At 42.9% G+C, this 11,646-nt stretch overlaps 1 protein-coding gene and 1 pseudogene across 1 annotated transcript; both read left to right on the top strand.

Annotated features, from left to right (window-relative positions):
* The first annotated feature begins 307 nt into the window (after positions 1–307).
* Positions 308–4,156, top strand: LOC147444404 (pentatricopeptide repeat-containing protein At2g03380, mitochondrial-like). Its single transcript, XM_086528104.1, has 4 exons — positions 308–467; positions 2,754–2,846; positions 3,248–3,347; positions 3,520–4,156. Exons 1-4 carry the CDS (start codon positions 308–310, stop codon positions 4,154–4,156), a joined length of 990 nt encoding a protein of 329 aa, XP_086384230.1.
* Positions 4,157–7,038: 2,882 nt separating this feature from the next.
* Positions 7,039–8,921, top strand: LOC147444403 (dammaradiene synthase pseudogene; annotated as a pseudogene).
* Positions 8,922–11,646: the final 2,725 nt, after the last annotated feature.

Here is an 11,646-nt window from a genome sequence, read left to right as displayed (position 1 = left end):
CTATAATATAAATAGCAGTGGTTAATTGGGTGTTAAGGAACCCGTGATAATTAGGAAAAGCTCAGATAATGAATCTAGCTAATTAATTATGCAGAATTACTCTGTTTTTTGAGCTATTTAAATAGAGGAAATTAGTAAACTGATTACAATTACTATAATATATTTATCAGTGGTTAATTGGGTGTTAAGGAACCCGTGATAATTAGGAAAAGCTCAGATAATGGATCTAGCTAATTAATTATGCAGAATTACTCTTGCAAGATGTTGATATGGGCATAAACATCCAGGATGATATTATTAGTTAGGGATGTTGAGAAAAGATGTTGTGCTTGGTAATGCCTTGAAAGCATGTGACTCTATGCAAGATACTGATATGGGCATAAACATTCAGGCAGATATTGTCAGTCAAGGGCTGTTGAGAAAAGATGTCATGCTTGGCAATGCCTTGATGACATATTTTATCTATCGTATGCATTCAAATTTATATAGCGAGATTGCAAGATTTATCCCACAATAGAAAGATCTAGACTGTTTCAGTAGATGCAATCACCTACGCATGCATCTTGAAGGCATGTGGCGCAAGATGCTGATTTGGGCAAAAGAATTCACAATTATATTGTTTGTTTGAGTTTGTTGAAAAAAGATTTCGTGCTTGGCATTGTCTTGGTTGATATGTATGCCAAATCTTGTGCGCTTGGGAAAGATGTCGTGCTTGGCACTACCTTTGTCGATATGTATGCCAAATGTGGTGCGCTTTAGAAAGCAAAAAAATTGCTTGAGGAGCTTCCTGTATGGAATGTCTCATTCCAAATACATCCCCATTTGAAAATTTTCTTTGCCATTGCTCCACGTGGCGGACAAAAAGTGCTCGAGGTGCTTCTTATCCAGAGTGTGGACACTTGGAATGCACCAATTGCAGGATTTTCCCTACAAGAGAAAGCTCTAGGCTATTTTCAATGGATGCAAAGCATTGGTTGCGGGATACGTACAACAAGAACAAGCCAGAAAGCTCTAGGCTGATTTCAGCTTCCTATCCACAGTGTGGACTCTTGGAATGCACTGATTGAAAGATTTGCCCCACAGGAGAAAGATCTTGTCTGTTTTCAACAGACGCAATCACCTATGCATGCATCTTGAAGGCATGTGGCGCAAGATGCTTGCCTTCAAGATGCCGATATGGGCAAAAAAATTCGCAATTATATTGTTTGTCAAAGTCTCTTGAGAAAATATGTTGTGCTTGGTACTGCCTTGATCGATATGTATGCCAAATGTGGTGCACTTGGGAAATATTTCATGCTTGGCAATGTCTTGGTTGATATGTATGCCAAATGTGGTGCACTTCAGAAAGAACAAAAAGTGCTTGAGGAGCTTGCTGTTCGAAATGTTGTCTCTCGGAATGCACTGATTGCGGGATGTGCACAACAATAGCAATGCCGAGAGTCCGGAGTGTGGACTCTTGTAATGCACTCAGTTTAGGATGCTCTAGTCTATTTTTAGTAGATGCAATCACCTATGCATACATCTTGAAGACATGTGGCTCTATGCATAACAAGACCAGGGCCAGAAAGATATTGTTCTTGGCACTGCCTTGGTCGATATGTATGCCAAATGTGGTGTGCTTGACAAAGCACAAAAACTACTTGAGGAGCTTCATGTCCAAAATATCACCTCTTGGAATGCACTGAACGCGGGATGTGCATAACAAGAGCAGAGCCAGAAAGCTCTAGGTTGTTTTCAGCGGATGCAAAGCATTGGAATGCTCTGGTCGTGGGATATGCACAATAGGAGCAGGGCCAGAAAGGTCTAGGCTGTCTTCAGCTTCCTAACCGGAGTGTGGACTCTTGGAATGCATTGAATGCAGGATTTTCCCCATAGGGACAGAGCCAAAAAGCTCTAGTCTGTTTTCAGCAGATGTGAAACGAGGCCCTCTTTCTAGATGCAATCACCTACGCATGCATCTTGAAGGCATGTAGTGCAAGATGCTGATCTAGACGCAAAAATTCACAATTATATTGTTTGTCAGAGTCTGTTGAAAAAAGATGTCATGCTTGGCACTGTCTTGGTTGATATGCATGGAAATTTGGTGCGCTTGAGAAAGATGTCATGATTGGAACTGTCTTGGTCGATATGTATGCCAAATTTGGTGCGCTTCCAGAAAGCACAAAAGGTGCTTGAGGAGCTTTCTGTCCGGAATGTCGCCTCTTGGAATACACTGATTGCGGGTTTCCTTTTGTGAATTCTTTCTGGCCATTTTCTTGCTTGCTGGCTTGCTGATTCAATTCGTCGCAATTTGAAGTTTCCTCAAATTTTTTGGGCTCTCTCTTTGTGGGTAGCAAAGCTAGGTTTCCTGGTTCTTGCAACATCACCCACAAATTATTTTGACAGAGGTTCGTTGTCTTGAAGAGTTACGAGCTTTCTCTCTACAGAGATCTCGGATTTGGTCACGATAAGGAAGTCGTTAATTTGTTACCTTTGTTGCCTCTTCTCAAGCAAGATTGCAATACAAATGTGTTGAGGGTTTATCCCCATCATCAGATTGCAGATTGTCAATTCAAAAGAATTTTTTCAGCATTCGGAAACAAATAAGTGAGTGGTGTTGGCCTTCGCTTCAATGAGCATACATAACCTCATTTGTTTACCGACTGTTGACTTCTAATAATCCCATACATCCAAGGAGACGCAAAGATGATCTGTGTGCTAGTCCAACGAGGGCATCGTCAACGTGGCTGATTCTCAATCTTTTTTTAACGCAGGCGAAAGAAAGCTCTCCCGGAATAACTCGGCCCTCGTGCAGCCTCCGATCAACCTCTCGTTGCTCTCAGGAGCAATTCGATCTTCTCCACAAGGTACCACATGTAGCGAAACGATGGATGAGCTGATCAGCTAATGCCGACACCGTGTTGAGGCCATTGTAGAGCATCTGGGTGAGAAGCTATCAGCCAGAACGGAGGTCTTTCTTGGTGGCACATGTGTGTACAAGGGGGTAGATGGTCTCCCTTAGCGCACTCATGTCGGGCTCTCACAGCCCCTGTTCTTGTGAAGCAAAGCCAAAAACCATGGAAATGGAACCACAGATAGAGTATAGCCTTTGTAGGCTAATGCACGCAAACAAAGTGAGTGCAAATGGGTTCATTGCCCTCATAGAAGCCTGGAAGATGAGAATCCATTGCCACCATTCTCGGCTCTCAGAGCAGTTGCGCTGCTTCGTTGAAGGTTGCCTGAAGCAGAGAAAGAAACATCTTTGTAGGAGTTGATAGAGGCGGGGACTTGCTTGAGCTTGGGTGCGGGGGGTTTCCCCTGTTCGACCTCATGGACCCCGATATGGTGATGGAAAGCAATACAAAGAAGTTGGTCCGTGTTCGCTGTTTATTTAATTAAGTGCAGTTTATGCTAGTAATTACAAGTGAAATTTTCTCCTTTCAAAGAAAGTAAAAACGATGATTGAGGTTGTTGGAGAGAATGTCGTGCTTGGCAATGCATTGGTATACATGTATGCTAATTGTGGTGTACTTTGGAAAGCACAACAACTTTTGGAAATCGCATCCCTGGCCTCTCAGTAACCCACGTGGCACACTCAGGAGCAATTCGATCTTCTCCACAAGCAGTTCGCAGGTTACAGAGCTTGTTGGCCAGTACGTATGTTAAGTGCGGTGCACTTGTTAGGGCACAACAAGTTCTTGATGAGCTTCCAGTCCGGGATTTCGTCGGTCAGACTGCACTTATTGCAGGATATGCCCGACATGGGCAGGGTCACGAAGCTCTAGGCTGTTTTCATCGCTTGCAAAGCGAGGGCCTCTCTCCAGATGCGGTCAGCTATGCTTGTTCCTTGAAGGCATGCGGTATAAATCAAGACGTTGATCTGGGTAAACAAATTCATGATGAGATTGCTAGTCAAAGGTTGTTGGAGAAGAATGTCGTGCTTGGCAATGCGTTGGTATACATGTATGCTAATTGTGGTGTATTTTGGAAAGCACAACAAGTTCTGGACGAGCTTCCCAATCGAGATGTCATCTCTTGGACTGCATTAATTGCAGTATATGCCCAACAAGGCGAGGGCCAGGACGCTTTGAATTGTTTCCATTGTATGCGAAGTGAGGGTTTCTCTCCAAATGCAGTCACCTATGCTTGCATTTTAAAGGCATGTGGCATTATGTGAGACATTGTATGGGCAAACAAATTCACGATGAGATTGTCAATCAAGGGCTGTTGTAAAGAACTGTCATGCTTGGCAATGATTTGGTTGACATGTATGCCAAGTGTGGTACTTTTGAAAGCTCAACAAGTTCTTGACGAGCTTCCTGATCGAGATGCGGTCTCTTGGAATGCATTGATTGCAGGTTATACCCAACAGGGGCAGGGCCAAGAAGCATTGGGAAGTTTTAAGCGGATGTGAAGCGAGGGCTTCTCTCCAAATGCAGTCACCTATGCTTGCATTTTGAAGGCATGTGGCACTTTGCAAGACGTCGACACAGGAAAACAAATTCATGATGAGCTTGTTAGTCGGGGACTCTTCAACAAAAATGTCATGCTTGGTAATGCTTTGGTTGACATGTATGCCAAGTGTAGTGTACTTTCTGAAGCACAACAAGTTCTTGACCAGCTTTATGTCCGGGATGCAGTCTCTTGGAATGCATTGATTGCAGGATATGCCCAACAATACCAGGGCTAGGAAGTGCTTGGCTGTTTTCATCAGATGCAAAGTGCCTTTCACAGTTGAGCACCATCATTCTTGCTTCCACCAGATTTGGACGTATGAAGCGACGAGTGAATTTTGATAGGCTTTGAATTGCCACAAGCTGAAATATAAAAATTCTCGCTACTTCCTAAAGTTCCTCCACCCAAACAGTCACAAGCTTATCTCCTTCATTCTCCATTGTCGTCTCTTGCAGCGGGTTAAGAGCAGGAGATGCCCAGCATCGTTGATGCAAGGTGCATCGACGACAGACAGTCAATCGTGCGGTGAGTAAGCATTATCATTCTGTGATTTTTGACACTGCGTACGTAGTTAATGAACACACTGAGAATTGCACACTGTCGTGGGAATGGCACGTTCCCTCGTATTATAAAAATTGGGGAGGACTGTGCAAACTCCCCCGTGCAAGGACACAAGCTGAAATATAAAAATTCCCGCTTCTTCCTAAAGTTCCTCCACCCAAATAGTCACAAGCTTATCTCCTTCATTCTCCATTGTCGTCTCTTGCAGCGGGTTAAGAGCAGGAGATGCTAGGCATCTCCAGCGGGTTAAGAGCAGGAGATGCTGCATCGAAGATGACAGACATTCAATCGCACGGTGAGTACGCATTATCATTCTGTGATTTTTGACATTTTTGACACTGCGAACGCAGTTAATGAACACACTGAGAATTGCACACTGCCTTGGAAATGGCACGCTCCCTTGTATTATGAAAATTGGGAAGGACTATGCAAACTCCCCCATGCAAGGAAACTTGCATGTTTTTTTTTTTTTGAAACATAAAAATTGGAACAACAAACAATTAATAACATTGACATCTTGTATGATTACGAACATTGAGCTTGACAAACCTCTAACCCTCCTCGTGGTTTTCTGCAAGGTACCCCTCTGAAGCACTACGATCGGTATCTCATTCTTTCGAGGTACACCTTTGAACCACGGCAATCGGTGGCCTCTCTCTCTCTCTCTCTCTCATCCTTTCGAGGTACACCTCTGAACCACGACAATCGGTGGCCTCTCTCTCTCTCTCTCTCTCTCTCATCCTTTCATAAAAAATTTTACTTGAGAAATTTTGAAATGGCATATATAGTTTCCAGTATTTTGCTCGAGAAAGATTTAGGAGAGTTACGGCAAGAAGGAGAGGATGCCTCACTGGCATCTGGAGGGGGGCGTATGCATGTAACTATGGATCGCTATGAGGTACCTTATGATTACCAAATATCGACAGCTGCCTTTTGGTTTGAAAGAGCTTGCTAAGATTTTAATATGGGTCTTAATGCATCTGTGCAAACACCTTAAGAGCCAAGACAGGATCAATAGGAATGGGATCAATAGAAATTGTCGTTGTTGATTGTTTCACTTTGATTTGGGTCTGCAATGCAGTCTTGAAGAGTTAGTTTTGTTGGGACATTGTGAAATAGAATGACTGGAATGTCGTAAAAAGAGGTTGGGATGCACACGTTCTGGGAGAAGCTCCTCACAAGTTCAAGAGTGGTATAGAAGCTCTTATGCAATTGAAGGCAGATAATCCAAAATTCAATGACCAATACCGTCCTCCAAAATTGCAAACTTGATGGTTTGTAGTATTTGGTAGACTTTTTATTGAGCATCATGAACGCATTCATATTTGTGATGAATTAGATTGAAAGGAATTCACCTTCGAATTTTGAAACTGCTTCTCAGATTTTCAGCCATGACCTATACCTACATACATTCCGCTCCAGCCATAGCGTGGGCTCTCCACTGTGTCTCATCACATAATCCTTGAACATTGAGAGTCACTTATCCATATAGTTCATCATATGTATCTTTTGGTCCCATACATCATATTTACCACCCAAAAAGATAATAAAAAATCACATGTACCTTTGGTCCTACAGGTCATATTTGTCCATAATAAAAAATACCTCTCTCTCTCTCTCTCTCTCTCTCTCTCTCTCTCTCTCTCTCTCTCTCTCTCTCTCTGCCCCCCAAGTTTTTGTCTTCTAGAGGTTCTTGTTTTCTCTTACCCTCGAACTCTGCGGCAAACGAAGCACTCTAGAACATTCTACGGTCTCTTTTTTCTGCAAATGACGTGGCCAAAAACCAGCGAAAGTTACGCCCTGAGCAGCGGATGCGCTTTTCTATCCAAGCTATTGCTAATTGCGGTCCCGATTCCTTCTGCGCAGAGCCTCACAATGGCCTACTTGTACATTTTCTCAAGCCCGTGCAATCTCAGCAAAAAGGCATAAGCCAAGAGCAGGAGCAGATGCCGAACATGAGGAACACCGGAAGCCGAAGAGAGAGCTTTGCAGCAACAAGCTACAAGCGGGCCTGCACCTTGCTTCGATTTATAATGCAGGCATATGTTCTCATTCAGCGCAACAAAACTCTGGTAAGATCTTGTGGCATCAGTGAAAGCAAGATCTTGATAATCTATATGCTTTGCAGACTAGCTAATTGATCAGAGTGGAGTGCCTTACTGAATCTTGCTTAGCTGTGGCAAGGATGGAGCCCTACTATCAAGAGTACTTCAAGGAAAGCAAGATCTTGATAATCTATAAGTGTAATTTTCTTATGGCATCAGCGAAAGCAAGATCTTGATAATCTATATGCTTTGCAGGCTAGCTAATTGATCAAAGTGGAGTGCCTTACTGAATCTTGATTAGCTGTGGCCAGGATGGAGCCCTATTGTCAAGAGTACTTCAAGGAGGAGTATGATATGTGGAACACCAAACCCATCTCGCTCTATGATGGCATCCAGCGAAGCCAGGAGTTCTTGCTTTCCTTTCAGTTCCCCCAAGGATACTGGTGGGGAGAGCTTGAAGCCAATACAACCATCACCTCATAGACCATCATCCTCTACAAGATGTTTGGCATCGACCCACTGAAAGCCCGTGCAGAAAATGGGTCAACTACCTTAAGCTGTGATGGTGTGATCATGGTGGGTGGGAGCTGTACTATGGAGATGAAGGCCATCTCAGTGCCACTATAGAAGCCTACATAACATTGTCTCTTCTCCCTGTCCTAGAAACAGATCTTGTTCTTCTGAAAGCTTATACGTACATCATTAGTCAAGGAGGTATCTTTAAAGCCCGGATCTTCACCAAGATTTTGCTGGTATCTATGATTGGAAAGGCATTCCTTCTCCGCCTCCATGGGTTGTGCTCTTCCCTGGCTAGTTTCCCTTCAGCTTATACAACATGGCGTGCTGGGTGCACGAGTGCGTAGTGTCTTTGATGATCATTTGCGACAAAAAGCCTGTGTTTAAGCTGAAGCCAGAGATGTCCTTTGATGAGCTTTATGCTGAGGGGAGGAAGAATGTGCGCTTTGGCTTTACTTTTGGGGGGAGTTGGACTGACAAGCTCTTTGTAGGGATAGAATATACTTTCGAGGTGATGGAGAAGATGGGGCTCGTACCATTCCTGCGATAGGGTTTGAAGGAAGCAGAGAGGTGGGTGCCAAAGAGGCAAGAGGATTCTGAAGAGTTTCTTGGTTACTATCCTCCCATGTTTTATGCGATGGTTTGCATGAAGATATGGGGCTATGATGTGACACACCCCATACTCCACAGAGCTCTCTCTGGTTTGGTGATGTTCTCAATAGAAAGGAAAGAACATTGTGTGGTTCAATTTGTCGTATCACCTGTCTGGGATACAGCTCTTTTGGTAAGAGCTCTTGTCGAGTCCGGGCTTCTGCCATACCATCCAGCCTTTTGCAAGGCTGGAGAGTGGCTCCTAGAAAAGCAAATCACCAAACACATAGACTGGTCCTACAAAAGCAAAGCAGGCTATTTGCCGCCGGGCAGGTGGGCATTCCAATTCTTCAAGCTAAATAAGGAAGAGGTTAAAAATGGGGCTATTGCATGTGCTGTGGACTGGATTAACACCATGCAAAGCAACATTGGTAAGGAGCCTATGACATAGACAATGATAAGAGCTGGCTGAACTCTGTGCCCTTTGCGGATTTGAAAGCCATGAATGATCCACCCACTACAGATGTGACTGCAAGGGTGATGGAATTGGTGGGGAGGCTGATGGAAAGCGAGCAGGCTGAGGCGTTGGCACATCGGATGCCGCTGGAGGTGCTGGCGAGAGGATTGGCGTATCTACGGAACGAGCAGGAGGAGGATGGGTGTTGGTGGGGGGTGAACTACATATACGGGATATGGGTGGTGCTGATGGCGATGGCATTGACAGTGCCAACGACGCATGGGGAGGATTGCAGAACAAGAAGGGGAAGGAAGTAAAGTCGAGTAGTATGGTAAGGTCGGAAGCTTGTAAGGGTCACTAAATTGGACGATGTGCCATGGGCCAATCATTTTATCAATTAAACAAAACACAGACTCATGATTTTGAGCTTGGGCATATCCTGCCATTGATCCCATCCATGAGTCTACATCTTGAACAACAATGACCTCATCTAATGCTTTTGTCAAAATCTCTGACTAAATGTCTTCAGAGGATATGCCACCAGAGTTCTCATGGGATAGCGAAGGCCTCTTTCCAATTGTCCCAATGCAATCACTTACGCTTGCACATTGAAGGTGTGTAGTCTTATGGAAGACGTTGACATGGGTGAGAGAATTAATGATGAGATTACTAGTCATAGGCTGTTGCAAAAACTTATCGTGCTTCCTGTGATCTGGAGTGTGGACGTAAGATTTGTCCCACAGGGGCAGGGCCAGAAAGCTCTAATTTGTTTTCAACAGATGCGAAGCGAGGGCCTCTCTCCAAATGCAATCACCTATGCACGCATCTTAAAGGCATGTGGCTCTACGCAAGATGCGCAACATCATTGATGCAAGGAAGTGCATCAACAAGAGACATTCAATTCCGCGGTAAGCATTATCGTTTTTTTATTTTTGACACTGAGAATGCAGTTAATGAATGCACTGAAAATTGCACGTTGCCGTGGGAATGGCACGTTCCTTCGTATTATAAAAATTGGGGAGGACTGTGCAAACTCCCCCATGTAAGGAGACTTGCATGTTTTCTTTTTTTTTGAAACATGAAACTGGAACAACAAACAATTAATAACATTGACATCTTGTTATTGACATCTTGTATGATTAGGAACAATGAGCTTGAGAAAATTCTAACCCTCCTTGTGGTTTTTTGCGAGATACCCCTTTGAAGCACTACCAACGGTATCCCATTTCTGCAAAGAACGCCTCTGAACCACAACGATCGGTATCGCAAACACTCTCAGGTAACAAAAAGTTAACATGCTTTGATGAAATCTCTCTCCGTGCTTCATTTTCTCTAGGAAAAAAAATCAAACACCCTTTGATGGACTCTCTCTCTCTCTCTCTCTCTCTCTCTCTCTCTCTCTCTCTCTCTCTCTCTCTCTCTCTCTCTCCTTTTCCTTCATTTTGAAGTCTCTCCTCCCATTTAATAAATATCTTAGACATAAATTAATAGCATTAAATTAACAATTTTTTTCTCATTTGGAAAGTGCTAAAATGGCATATGCAGTTTTCAATATTTTTGCTTAATCTTAATTCGATATAAACGCAGCTACTAACGGAGAACTCTAGTTTACTTTTGAACTTGTACGGTGCTAGACCAACATAATACAAGGCCACCGGGCAATTTTGGGTTCAATCAGATCCAAATTGGTACATGTTCACTCAATTTTCAGGTTGCAGATCAGTCCTTTGACTTTTTGCAAAAGTGATATCTGAAAGTCTCAACTGCTACCTCACATAGATCTATTTGAAGTGATACACATAGACCAATCACAATAGTTAGCAAGAACTATACAGTCTTTGTGAAAGAATAGCTAACTTGAACAAAATTGATACAGGAATAAGGTTGTAGACAAGGAATTGGCAGCTTGATAGAAGTCTTAATCAAGTCAAGTGGAAGAAATTGACAACATGTCAATCTGACTGTAAGTACTCTATCTAGGTCTTCACAAGTCTTTATGAACCTTAGATTTGGTCGTGTACTAGGAAACCAAGGCATATTTGGAGAAACCTCTAGTAGAGTATTCATCGAAGAAAGTGTGAATCAAGGCAATCGCTTGCACACTATCCTTGAGGAAGTCTCAAACACTTTTTTGGATTTAACAACAACTGAAATGTCTTCCTATTTGACTCACTCAAAAACCGGAACAGCAGTGCGCTATAAGCATATACTCTCTTTTTATAAGACTAATTGCCATGGAGCTCAGATTTACCTGGATCCTAACAAAGAGTATGCTATTCGCATTCATGACCATGGTATTGAGTTAGAAGAGAAAGTTAGGGCAAACAAACAAGGAAAAATATACATGGATAGAAACAGACCTCAATATTTACAGGTTAAAAACCTTGACGTGATAGACAAGTCGGGGTTAGAAGTAAATACCATAATTCCAGATATGGCAGCCAAAGAAAGACCACCAATTTTAAAATTCAAGGGATATGATCAAGTTGATTTGAAGCCTTTGAAATGGCTTAGTACGGATAATCCTAGGATCGGAGTCTATTGTTGGGTAGATAGAAACGTCAAAGATCTTCTATGGACTTCACATGCCAAATCAGGACAACTAACACCCATGAAGATTATCTATATCTTCAAGATCAAAGATAAGGGATCAGCAGATCTACCCACCTACCTATTTAGGGATTGTTATAACAACAACTTTGTTATGGTGACTCATGAGGAGGTAGAACAAACCAAATACCAAGGATATTCCATAAGGGATTGGATATTGGGCCAAGGACCAGAAACTATTCCAAGAAATGAACACCGTGAGAGATCTTCTGAGAGTGATGTTAAGAAACTAGAAGCCACCTCATCACAAAGAAAACCAGGTGACACTAAAGCCAGTCTAGTGCTACATGAGTCACTATTTCCAACAAACTAGTTTGAAAAACTGTGGAACGGGACCAACTGCCAAGAGATCGGGAGTCGGGAGTTGAACCAAATAGACATGTCAAACCAGCTGATTTTAAGAAATTGGGTCAGAAAATACAGTGGATCTAG

The sequence above is a fragment of the Adiantum capillus-veneris genome, chromosome 13 (genome assembly GCF_014529385.1).
Source record: "Adiantum capillus-veneris isolate H3 chromosome 13, ASM1452938v2, whole genome shotgun sequence".
Lineage (NCBI taxonomy): Eukaryota > Viridiplantae > Streptophyta > Polypodiopsida > Polypodiales > Pteridaceae > Adiantum > Adiantum capillus-veneris.
Note: the sequence above shows the minus strand (reverse complement) of the source record. Positions and strands in the feature narration are given on the sequence as shown.